The sequence below is a fragment of the Staurois parvus genome, unplaced genomic scaffold, assembly GCF_062004578.1.
Source record: "Staurois parvus isolate SC_StPar_1 unplaced genomic scaffold, SC_StPar_1.0 ptg000381l, whole genome shotgun sequence".
Taxonomy (NCBI): domain Eukaryota; kingdom Metazoa; phylum Chordata; class Amphibia; order Anura; family Ranidae; genus Staurois; species Staurois parvus.
The window spans coordinates 371,527-384,758 of record NW_028318177.1 but is presented as its reverse complement, the minus strand read 5'-3'; the positions used below and the strand labels follow the sequence as shown (position 1 = coordinate 384,758).

General features: G+C 43.9%; 1 protein-coding gene and 1 long non-coding RNA gene across 2 annotated transcripts in view; one reads left to right on the top strand and one right to left on the bottom strand.

The window, feature by feature from the left end:
• The window catches only part of USP8 (ubiquitin specific peptidase 8), a 95,523-nt gene extending 87,583 nt beyond the window's left edge, over nt 1–7,940 (top strand). The window contains exon 20 of the mRNA XM_089685695.1: nt 7,626–7,940. Within this exon, the coding sequence (XP_089541821.1) occupies nt 7,626–7,688 (63 nt within the window). The 3' untranslated portion in view covers nt 7,689–7,940. The remainder of the gene's footprint in view (nt 1–7,625) is intronic.
• LOC149455919 (uncharacterized) lies at nt 2,189–10,533 on the bottom strand. The gene is made up of 4 exons (XR_016313996.1): nt 10,365–10,533; nt 8,295–8,392; nt 4,636–4,712; nt 2,189–2,452 (listed from the first exon to the last, which is right to left on the bottom strand). It is a non-coding gene; the product is annotated as an uncharacterized LOC149455919 (long non-coding RNA).
• Between the last annotated feature and the right edge of the window lie 2,699 nt (nt 10,534–13,232).

The following is a 13,232-nucleotide window of genomic DNA, read 5'->3' as shown; positions in this document are numbered from 1 at the left end:
AACCAACCACCAAAGAACAACCCAAAATAAATTCTCTTGCTCCTGACGATCACAGTGATGCCACATATCTGTATGTTGTTTGTACCCGTAGAAACAATAGTGCGTATTTTGATATATCTTTTGTCCTACCTAAAACACACCGACACTGTCACTGATACTAATTTAAAAAAATAAAATCCTGCCCAAAATATCCTGACCTTTGACCCAAACACTAACCCTGGCACTGACCTAGATCTAGGTATTTTTTTTTATTTTGTATTATGCATTTAATACTGTTGTTTTTTTCTCTCTGAAAGGACAGAGAGAAATACAATGTATTCTCCCCTCCATTCAGAGAGAGAAAACACAGGGGCAGGCTTCACAGTGACTGATCACTGTGATAGCCAATCAGAGGCTATCACAGCAATCAGGTGACCCGGAATCAGGAGTTTCGGGTCCCAATCATTTGCATCACAGCCGGTCTACTGTACATGCCCGAGCTGTGCTGCGCTTTGTGAATTTTCCCGCAGTCTCCTGGGACCTGTGAAGTGTGAGGAAGGGGAGGGGGGGATTTAAATCCGACACTGGCCAGGATTGCCCACTGAACAAATTGTGGCCCACTCACATAGAATTGGCTGACTTGTGATTTGTGTATGTCCAGTGTGCCGTTGATCCATATCTGGTAAATCCTTAAAAAAACTGCAAACATTTTAGAATAGTCTGTTATTTTGTGGGGAGGTTGTGGGTGTTTAATCCCAACAAGACAGACTGCCAGCTGGTGTGTAAAGTGTTACTAAACCCCGGACCCTGCATTCACGATATGTGGTCTCCCACAGTACACAGAACATGGAAATGCAATTATTTTAATAAATAAAAACTGCTAAATAACTTTTCTCATCAGCAGTATATAGCAGTCTGGTAACTTCTATCAGTGTCCAGCAGAGCACTGGTTAAATCTTATAGGAGGAGTTTTCATTCTTTTCTAACTATCCTATGACCCTCTTTCTGGACAGTGCTGATTGCCCCTGTGCTGATCACATGCACTCTCCCAAGAAAAAAAAAATCTAGCAATACACACCAAACTGAACATGTGCCTGAGTCCTATAATGAGAGCAGCCATTGCTGACCTTCTCCATAGATAATAGCCGACAACCCGATGACTTCATTATAAATGCTTTATTGGTTACACAAATGCAGGTACAGAATCCAAATCTGACGCATTTCAGCTTATAGAGCCTTACTCATTGCAATGCAATGCTATGCTTAAGTAGGGCTCTATGAGCTGAAACGCATCAGATTTGGATTTTGTATCTGCATTTGTGTAACCAATAAAGCATTTATAAAGAAGTCATCGCGTTGCTGGCTACCTATGGATTTATGCTGCAGAAGTGGACACTTTAGCCAGAGCACCAGACTCCTCCCTCCACACCTTCAACATAGTAGTTGAGCTTGGGTAAGCTTTCTCTTCTATATATGTTCTAACTTCATTTCCTGCATGCTTGTTCCTTTGATCATACCTCTGTCCCCCCTCCACCAACAGTGCCATGTTTGATAGTTCAGCGCATGTGTAGATGCGCCAAAGAGCTCTGCCTAGCCTTTGGGGCTGGGAGAGTCCTGCGGCCATGCATGCACAGTGAGGGAGGACCTGGACCTTCTTCACTGTGCCACGTTTGAGCACTTGCATGTGGAAAACCACACATGCACAGATGGTTCAAAGGTCTCTGCTCTGTTGGGTCCAGAAACTCAACAGAACCCTTCAGTCCATCTGCACAATGCTATACTTTCTCAGGCAAAAAAATTAATAAAACAACCATTAAAAAAAATCAATTTGTGGTTGGGGCTGGAGCCAGGTACACCCAAATTTTCTTTCGAGGTGAAGATCTGCCTTAAGTTAGACAACAGCTAGAGTGAGGTCAATAATGGTAGGCCCCCATATTTCTCAGCTTTTGTTTATTTACACCACCCTGATACCAGAATCAAAGAGAACTGGAATTAAAAGCTCTCTATTATTAATCTTGCAAAAAATTTAAATTCCCATTTCTAAATGAAATGTATGATCACATGGGAAGAACTTCCTATGTCTTGATGTAAAGGTGGAATTTAAAAGTGAACAGCATGAGTGCTTCTTCCAAAACATCTCAGTTCAAAGCAAGGAATGAAGTCATTAGAAAACTCTTCCATTTTTTGTTAAAAATGACAGAACACAATAACCAGTCAATGTTGTCATGTTTTATTACATATAGACATGAATAAGCTGTCTTACAGCCCTTAAGAACAGACTCTAAGGATATTCATGGTCTCCTCGGCTTTTTGACGAAACCAGTCATTAGCAGAACCTGCCCTAGTCTGTAAGGCAGACCGTCTTCAAGTCTTCCATACCAGCTGCACTCTATTGGATAGTGCATGCTTTCTTGTTCCTGATGACCTTCTCAGCTTTCTTGCCATCTCTCATCCTCTGCACCACCTCTATAATCTAAAAACACATTTTTTTTTCATTATTCTGATCATTGTCCTCATCATCATCATTTTCCAGTATTTTCCAAGGTTGAGTCAGTGTCAATGGACAAAAAAAACAATCCAGTAGACTTTCAAAGGTCCATAAATATAATTTTCAGTCATCTTGTAAAGACAGACGCAGACCTTGTTGGACCAATTTTACCATATCAGACATTGAAAACCCAACACTGGGCAAAAATAAAACAAAATATAATACTTGTTTTGTTGAAGGAAGAATCTAAAACAGTGGATTACTTACTCCATGGTCCTGCAGTCTTCCTCTCTGCTGGTTGGAGTTCTGAGGACTGGTTCCCTGAAGTTGCTCTTGCCAGTCTCTAACCGGTCTTGTCGCCACTCCTCTGACCAGTGTCATCACATACAATGCATGACTAGAGGCCAACACTGGTACTGCATTGTACATGATAATGTAGGAACTCCTGCCCACATTCTGGTGCTGGAGGGGGAAGGCAAACAACTAACCGTAGCAGTACTACGGAGAAAGATAATTCATGTTTTTTTAAGATTATTCCCTAGACACAACTGTTTAATTCTTGCCTAGAGTTCTTCTTTAAAGCTGAACTCCAGGTATGAATTTTATTGCAAACTTACATTGGTCCAGCTTAGCACAATGCAAGTATGCATATCTTATAACTCGAGCAATCACTGCAGAAGCTACAAATTAGTAGCAGGTGGCGCTACTAGAGCGATATAGTGGCAATATAAGTTAATCTGCCTGTTGGGCTATTGTATTATGATAGCTTCCATAGGTGTGTGCACAGGGTGTGCCAGTTGTGCCTGGGCACACCCAAATCACCCCGTGTGCATTACTATTACTGTTCTGTGTGCCAATAAGGAGATGGGAAAGATCTCCCACTGAGTGCTTCTGCTTATAAGAGAGGGAGAAAATGGAGATCAGAAAGATATGCATGTGTGTTTGAGCTTTGGGGGGCACACCCTAATGAAATAGGCTGTGCACACTTAAGATAGCTTCTGATTGGATGCCATGGTTGTTTGTCCAAAAAGTTTTCATCCAGCTTCTTTGATTCTTCAACTGGAGGATGTCACATGGGAGGGTGGCAACAGGGCTACCCAAGTAGTAAATTTTGGCCTGTTTTTCAGGAACCAAACAAAATTCACATAGTGTATGGTTAGCTTTAGCTGTGAACACCCCCCTAAATACTGCAGAACACCTGTTGCTGGAGGTCTTCAATATCCAATACTTTTGGATAGGGAGAGGATGGATTCGAATATCTGTTATTGCTGTCTGTGTCCCCACTAGGGAGATTCACCCTCCCTATTTGTTCTGTTTACCATTATCATTGAAAGTGAAAGAAAATAAAAAATTTGGTGTTGTCCCCAGAAAAGGTATCAGAAATAAATCTTCCCTTAATTTACAGGAATTTCCTCTCGCTTCCTCTTTGGCTATGGGACAGGAAGTGAAGGGAAATCTCCCCAATGGGACACAGATGGCGAAAAAAAACTTTACAGAGGTTATAATCCTACCTTATGCTATCCAAAGTGAAAAAAATGTTTTTTCTATAGTTCTACTTTAAAGTATAGCTAAGGGCAAAACTTTTATTGTTTGTTTTGGATAGAGTAGATAGGGATTAGAAGACATGCCAGGTTTTTGTTGCTGTCTGTGTTCCCATTATGGAAATTCACCCTCTCTAATTGTCCTGTTGACCACTAAGATAGAGAGTGATAGTAAATCCCAAATTTGGGGTTGTCCCCAGAACAGTAATACAGTAGAGGGGAAATCCTCCAATAGGGACACTAGTTCTGTTGACAATCAGAAATTCCCTGTTATTTCCTGCTGTGGCTATGGTACAGTAAGTAAAATTAAATCTCAATGGGACGTTACTCTATCCAAATGGCAAAAAAATTCATTTTTGGCTTCGTTAAATGGAAATATGTTGGATCACTGCTCAATTTGGTTTTAAAAGCTTACTGGCATGATAACAGACCCACACATCCAGTACAAGCCTGTGGTGCAGTTATAGAATATTCAACACTTGACCAGGCTTTCTTGTAATACCAAAGCTGGCTATATGAATAAATCAATTATTCAACAACTTTCAATCTATGTCCATTTGGAGCTAATGATTACACATGTGCACGGAAAATGCTTTCTTGGTTTAGTGATCATATTCTGACACTTACATCTTTTGCAAATGGAAAGCCACCACATTCCAGTTTGGAGAAGATTAGCTCATCGTTAACTTTAACTTCAAAGCTTCCTGTTGAAAGAAAGATGACAGTGATGACAACCATAATAATCAGTAAAAATTTAAAATGCTCTCTAAATGGACCCCAAGCTAGTGATCTCCCGGAAGCTAGTAGCAATCACTGGAATAGTGGTGTCTACTACAGTGATTTCCAGCTTCCACGGGGATCCCACATGGCACCTTGCTGCCACTCTGTACTGAGCACAGTCTAGCTGGGGCCCTGTGAGTCCCAAAAGAATGTACCCTTAGGGCATGCATCCCACAGACCACCAATTGGACAGCCTTAAATAGTTACATAGTTGGTAAGGTTGAGTCTCTCCAGTTCAACCTGTATGGGTGTGTGAATCATTTCCCATATCCCTGTATATTGTGAGCACTAAGATGCACGTCCAAGACTTTTAAAACTATCAGTACTTCCCCCTGACACCACCAGTTGTCGTTCTTGCCGCTCTATCAGTGAAAAACCCCCTATGCAGTTTAAACCGCTTCTCCTCCAATTTTATTGAGTGGCCCCTTGTCTTCTTATACTCCCTGAGACTGAATAGATTTTAGTCCCTGTAGTCTTTCCTCGAAACTGAGGTCCAGTCCCTTTCTTAATTTTGTTTTCCTTCTCTGGACTCCCTCCAGTTCCAACACATCCTTCCTACAAATTGGTGAACAGAACTGGATGGAATACTCCAGATGTGGCCAAACCAGAGTTTTATAAAGTAGCAGGATTATTGTTTTAAATTCCCTTTTTAATGCACGCTAATATTCTGCTAGCTTTGCTTGCTGCAGCTTGACATTGCATGCTATTGCTGAGTCTGTCATCTACTAGGACCCCCAGATCTTTCTCCATCTTGGATTTCCCCAGAGGATCTCCCCCTAGCGAGTAACTCATATTTTTAGACCCCAAGTTCATTGTAACATTTTTCAACATCTACATCGGGGGGGGGGGGGACAAAATGTTGTTGTTTTAATAAAGGACTTGTCTACTATAATTTTTTACACTACACTATTTTTTTTGTGAATGAGTAGTGGTACCATGTACCCCATACTCATTCACATGGTGGAGGCGGGATCTGGGGGCCCCCTTGTTAAAGGGGGCTTCCAGATTCCAATAAGGCCCCCCCCCGCCTGCCAAGCCTCACCAGCACAGACTAGGGTTGTGGGGAAGATGCCCTTGTCCCCATCAACATGGGAACAAGGTGCTTTGGGGGGGAGCTCCCCTGCCCCAAAGCACTCCCCCCATGTTGAGGACATGTGGCCTGGTATGGTTCAGGAGGGGAGGTACTCGCTCATCCCCACCCCCCTTTCCTGACCTGCCAGGTTGCATGCTCGGATAAGGGTCTGGTATGGATTTTTTTTATTTGGGGGGGGACACCACGCCATTTTTTTTTCAAATTCTGGTGTGGGCATTCCCCTCAAGATCCATACCAGACCAGAAGGGCCTGGTATGGATGTGGGATGGACACCCCATGCTGTTTTGTTTGCGAATTTTTATTTGCCGGCAATTTTTTTTTTTTTTTTTTTTTTTTTAATTCAGCTGTCAGAAGGGAACCCCACTGACAGCTGATGACTCTGTGGCCACCTTCTCTATAACAACCCATGACAGTTACTGACAGATACCCGTACATACCATATGTCTGGACCACTACTTAATTACCGCATGCATCAAGTGAATTGACTTTAAGGTCTTTTTATGGGGTACTTACTGAGCGTTTTTGCTATTTTCGGTAAATACCGCATACTGCAATAGTGAATTGACATTTTCAGTATCAAATGGGATATGTGGTCACCGCTAGCACTGCCCAATTGGGCTGTGATTGGCCAAAGCACTGCATCTGTCAGAGCGCAGTGCATTGTGGGGCACAGCAGATACACGAAAGACGATGTTCGAGTCAAACTTACATTCAACTCGAACATTAAGCTCATCACTACTATTTATACGGTTTATGGATTTGTGTTATGTATAGGTGTTTGGAAATTTACATGTACTAAATATTTCTTTATACAAAATGACATGTTGTTTACAAAGGATCAAACGCAAATTTCTTTAGATTCAGAAAAGTCACATTGTATGTAAATTGGTCACCAAGGCAAATATTTTATTTATCTTTAACACAGGGTCGGATTGACAATTCATGGGGCCCCCGGGCAATGGGGATCATGGGGCCCCTGTGTCCTTGTACAAACTCAAAAAAGCCTATGAAAAAGGTACCAAGGGCATCTCATGGGGCCCCCTACTGACCCCGGGCCAAATGGTCAGTCCGCCCGTGCTTTAACATTACCTACAGGTAACGTTTATTATTGCTCTGCAGGAGCATTCCTGATATTTCATGTGCTGAATCTCAGTCCTGATCTGATTCCTGAGACCAGTCACAATAGAAACACAAAATTTACTGTCTTTCAGACTTTAGCGGGGCCAGACTGTAGCCAGTGGGAGTAGAAAATACTCCACACCCCTGTGATTAAGAGGAGAAGGAATTGTGCCTCATCATAGGTTTTAGTGGGAGGAATAGCTCCCCATTGTTGGTGTCAATGAGGAGAATAGTGCCTTATTGTTGGAGTCAGAGAGAAGAATAATGCCTTGTATCAGTGGAAGGAATAGCATCCCGAGGGCTGTATAAAGACAAGCACAGGGCCACACCCAGCCCACAGGACGCAGTTTGGAGACTACTGATTTAGAAGGCTTTACAAAAGAGATACAAGACAGCACAAGTAGCAAGAGACATAGTTGTCAGGGATATGCATTCAACACATCAGGATTATGAAAAAAAACAACCTGGCATATAACAAGGGGATAGATCTGCACTGCACATCCACTAATTAATGTCCCTGTAATCTATTTTTCATGAAACCATTTTTAATATGTTTTTGTGCCTCCTTGTGAAATCCTCTGAGCTCCTAAACCTCTCTTTTTCTCTCTCACTTCTGTTTCGTTAGAACAGGCCGTGCATGTTGGTTGCAGTCATGTGCACTGCTCTGTATAAATCCCATAGTCCGTAGTTCCTCTCAGGAACCAGCAAGAGATAGTGGCTACGTTCCTACATACAGTGGGACCATGGAGAGGGAATGGAAACACCCTCTAACAGGAAGTCAGACCATGGCAGCAAATAAAAAGGAATGTGAAGATATGGAGGAAGCTGAGTGCAATAGAAGGGACTTTTTAAAGTTAGGAATACTTGAATGAAATTGTTACTTTAAATCCAATGTTATTATAAGCTGGAATCATAGTCATAAATTATTATAATCACAGAATGATGTTGTAGTCCTATTGGCTTTACAAGCCCAACAAAGATCTGTTTTCTTAGGAAACCTATGCCAAGAGAAATTATAGAGGACGTCTGAAAATGCTGGTTGTATGGCTGTTCAGCTGCCATTGGCTTCAGAATTTTCCGAGTTACTAGCCCAGGACAGGTATGCACATAGGCATACTTGTATTCTCTCTGACCCAACTTACTGCCTTCTTCTGCATCAGTGTCTCAGTGTACTAAAACTAAAGGCAGTCAGGCAACTTGCATTTTCAGAATGAAGTCAGCAATATGGGTGTAAAACGATCTCTTATATGCAAAAAGCAAATACTGTAATATAAAAACAGATCAGTACACTTACCAGTCCTCCCTACACTACCGGTGATCTCCGCATCAGGTACATGCTCCTTGATCTCAGATGCAAGCTCCTGATAACGGGCCTCATATCCTCACCTACCGCTGGGGAAAAACAAAAATATAGAATCAATAACCAAACCTGTTTGACTGTTATTCATCGAATACATTCTAGTCACTCATAGGGCCAGATCTAGCCTATCCGATCTGGGGGTGAAATGAAAAAACTCAGGAAGCATAATGTCGACACTGTGTGAGTCAGTGACAGTCTGTCACACAGTGTCACAACCTGGGAAACATTATCATGTATTAGGCTGTCATTAGATTAAAGTAAGTAAAAAGAACCTGTGCCTCCTTATATCCGATGTCCCTAGCATAGTCCCCCTTTACATTAGGAGTCCTCATCAGAGACCCTCTGTACATCATAACTTCTCAGCAGAGTCCCCTTTTACAGCAGGTTCCCATCAGAGTGCCTCCTTACATCAGTGTCCCCATCAGAGTGCCCCCTTACATCAGTGTCCCCATCAAAGTTCCCTCTTACATAAGGTGGCCCCTTCGGAGGCACTATCAGAGTGCCTCCTTACAGAAGGTGTCCCCATCAGAGTGCCCCTTTACATCAGTGTCCCCATCAGAGTTCCCCCTTACATCAGTGTCCCCATCAGAGTTCCCTCTTACATCAGGTGTCCCCGTCAGAGTACCCCCTTACATCAGGTGTCCCCATCAGAGTGCCCCCTTACATCAGGTGTCCCCGTCAGAGTGCCCCCTTACATCAGGTGTCCCCGTCAGAGTGCCCCTTTACATCAGGTGTCCCCATCAGAGTGCCCCCTTACATCAGGTGTCCCTGTCAGAGTGCCCCCTTACATCAGGTGTACCCGTCAGAGTGCCCCCTTACATCAGGTGTCCCTGTCAGAGTGCCCATTTACATCAGGTGTCCCTGTCAGAGTGCCCATTTACATCAGGTGTCCCTGTCAGCGTGCCCCCTTACATCAGTGTTCCCATCAGAGTGCCCCCTTACATCAGGTGTCCCTGTCAGAGTGCCCCCTTACATCAGTGTTCCCATCAGAGTGCCCCCGTACATCAGGTGTCCCTGTCAGAGTGCCCCCTTACATAAGTGTCCCCATCAGAGTGCCCTCTTACATCAGGTGTACCCTATCAGAGTGCCCCCTTATATCAGTGTCCCCATCAGAGTGCCCTCTTACATAAGGTGGCCCCATCAGAGTGCCCCCTTACATCAGGTACCCATCAGAGTGCCCCCTTACATCAGGTTCCCATCAGAGTGCCTCCTTACATCAATTATTGTCATCAGACTGGCTCTTGGATTAGTGGATGCACTCTCAGAGAGACACGCACACAGCTAAAATCTGCGGGGGCACAGCCAACCCCAGCACCCCCCTAGATCCGGCCATGGCCACTGATGACAGAAGGCTGGCCAAAGAGGGCTCCAAATTTGGGCCATAGGTGGTCCTGCAAGCACCGCCCAGCTCACAAAAGGCTGGCCATAGACGACTTGAATTTTGGCTGAATCAGCCAGAGTTTGAACCTTGGGCAACCCTACAAGCACCAGGGTGGAAAATCATCTGCTGAACTGTGCCTGCATCCTATCAGATACAATTACTGTTCGGCAGAACAATACCGGGTGCTGTGACTCCGAAATACAAACATCAGCAATGGAGACTTCTACATTTACACTGTTCAACGTGTAAATGTAGAACAGATCGGGGAATCGATGGATTTTCTCTCGCTCGGAGCTGAATGATGGAAAATCAAGCCGTCTATGATTAGTTAGATGAAAGATGGACTGAGATTTCTGCACACTTGTTCCACATCAGTGAATCAATGTATTCCAGCAAGAAAATCAGCATAACACGCTGGAAACTAGCATGCACTCAGCAATAGGGGAGCTCACATTTCTCTTACGAAAGATTTCCTTTGAGAGAAAACAATGTGCTCCTTCATACTCCTGTGGATTTCCTTGCTGCTAGCAGAATATTGAATACAAGTCCTGCGATCATAGGACCACAATGATGCAAGCTGACCATTGTTGTAGTATCTGATACCTGATGACAGTTCTACTTACCAATATTCCACATGGACCTTCACGCCTTGGCTCTGGCTCTGGCTCATCATCTTGCTGCTTTGTTGTGCTCTCCAGGACTGGGTTGCCTCTATTTAAAGCAGAAAACAGATCACTGCTACAGGAAGAACCAGAAAAGCTGCCAAGTCATTGTGAGCGTGTTCTCTGGCGTCACGTGTCCTGTCAGATGAAACCAGCAACACAAAAGAGTAAAGACTGGGAGTGGTGGGAGTGCGTCCATAGAGCAGTCAGTGATATCTTGGTGATGCCAAATGCACAGATTCCACACACCACTCCCCAGCTAGTCCAGCTGAAATCTGCTACATCTTCCTGTCCAGATGCTGCTAAATGATGACTTCATCTTGTGTGCGTGTTCAGTTCATGATCTGGACTTTGGGCCAATTCACGCCAGTGCTTTTTTTTTTTGCATCAAAAATGCATAGTTATATGGGTTCCAATGGCATAGTTCACACTAGTGCAGTGTTTTCTAGGAAAGAAGTGGGTCACCTCCCTTGTCTATAACTGACTTATACAGCAGTGAACATGGACGGGCATTTAATATAAACTACCTAGGCTATCCAGTTCAACTTGTAAGCCAGCCCCAGTCTAACAATGGAACATGGATAGGTATAACTTATCAAAGAGGGAGATAAGAAAGCCAGTTCAATTTGCCAGCCAGCCAACAACCCAATTAGCCTGTTCTAACAATGTGCATTTAAAAACGGGTTTTCTAGGGCAGTCAAAAAAAATAGAACAGACTGCATTTTTTCTGCATGGACCTGTACTGGAATGGCACCAGAACGCACCTAAACACATCAAAATCGCACTGGAATGCACATGTTCCAATTTATGGTCAAGAGAAAAAGAGGGGGAAAACACACCGGGATGCATCACAAACGCACCAGGACACATAAAAAATGAGCTTGCAGAAACACATCTGGAATACATCTGGACTGCGTTTCTGTGGTGCGAACCAGCCCTTAAAGCAAAATGCTAGAAATGATCTTTTTTGTATATTTATTTTGGTCCAGCTTGGCCTGATGTAAGTCTTCATATCTGATATCTGGAGGGCCACTATAAATCACTATAGTAGTGTGCTCTACATACAGTGATAGCCACAATCTACTGGGTTGCTCAGTACCACCGCCATTCAGAGAATTCTTTGGTTGTTTTTTTTTTCAGTGAATACAAGGCATTCTCTGAATGGACAAGGTATTGAGGAGAGGTGAATAATGTCATAATCTCTACCTCATCCAATCAGAGAATGCCTTGTATTCAATAAAAAAAATGCAAGGCATTCTTTAAAGTGGTTGTAAAGGCTGAAGGATCTCTGTCCCGGGTCTCACTTCCTCATTGGCTGAGACACAGTAGCGAGACCCATTGGCTCCCACTGCTGTCAATCACAGCCAGTGAGCCAATCAGGAGATAGTGGGGGGGGGTGGAGCCGAGCCACAGCTCTATGTGCCTTATAAATGCATAGAGCCGGGCTTGGGAGCGAGCACCCACCAGTGCCTCAATAGCATTTGGCTTGCTATTGGGGGGGCACTAATCAAGGGGGAGGAGCCAAGATCACTAGCCCAAGAAGAAGAGGATCTGGGCTGCTGTGTGCAAAACCATTACATAGAGCCAGGGCCATCTCTTAGGCAGAGCAAAAGGGGCAGCAGCCCAGTGCCCAGTCATTTTTGTGGGACCCAAAGCAGCTGCCCCATGTTTGCCAATTGTCCCTGTTTACATACTTTTGTCCCTTGAAGTCTTCCTCCTGCGCTGTGCCCTGGTATCTCACTGTGAAGGGCTGGCACTTATACTGCCCAGCTCTGCCCTATTGCAGTGTACAGATGACCCAGATCATATCAGCATTCACATGTAAATGACCAGCATTGATATGTAAATAGTGGCGGCATTCACATGTAAAAATAAGTGACATTCATATATGAATAGTGACAGCATTCATATGTATAAAATGCCCCTCTGAGGTTCCATCCACCATCACCTCTGATGAATGCTGCCCACTGGGGAGGTAAACAGAGGCATGCTTGAAAGTCCTGCCTGCAACTGTGGTCACTGAGCCTACCATCAGCCTGTTCTGCAAAGGTAAGCAAAGTGGTGCGGGTGGGGTGTGCACAGGTAGGCAGAGAAAGAATTACAGTTTTGGGTAGACAGGTGAGCAAGGAGGGAATGTACAGAGGTAAGGAAGGTGGGTACATAGATGAGCAGGCATGCAGAGTTAAGGTGGGGGGGGTGGAGTAGAGAGGTTGGGGGAGGTTTGGGGTGCAGAAGTCATCAATAAGTGAGTCATAATGATGTGCTATAACCTTTAGCAACCAATACGTAGGTGGTAATGATGCACAGTAACCTATAGTAGCCAATCAGTGAGTGGTAAGGATGTGCAGTAACCTCTAGCAACAAATCAGTGAGTGGTAATGATGTGCAATAACCTCTAGCAACTAATCAGTGAGCCATAGTGTGTGCTGTAACCTTTAGCAACCAGTAAGTGAGCAGTAATGATATTCTGTAACCACTGGCAACCAGTCACAATCACTGCCTGATCTGCTGCAGTAAACTGATTTTTAAGTCTAGCTGGTTTGCCTCAGAGCAGGTGAAGAGCGAAATTGCAATGGGGGGCAAGAAAATGTTTGCCCAGGGTCCAATCAATATTAAAGATGGCCCTGCATAGGGCAGATATGTATGACATGCTTGTTATTTAAAAAAAAAAGTACGAACCTTTAAAGCAGAGTTCTGGCCCCCGCCACTTCCCAAAAAAAAAGTTAAAAGTCAGCAGCTACAAATACTGTAGCTGCTGACTTTTAATATTAGGGCACTTACCTGTCCATGCATGCAGTGGTGTCCTCACCCTGAGCTGCCATCTTGACT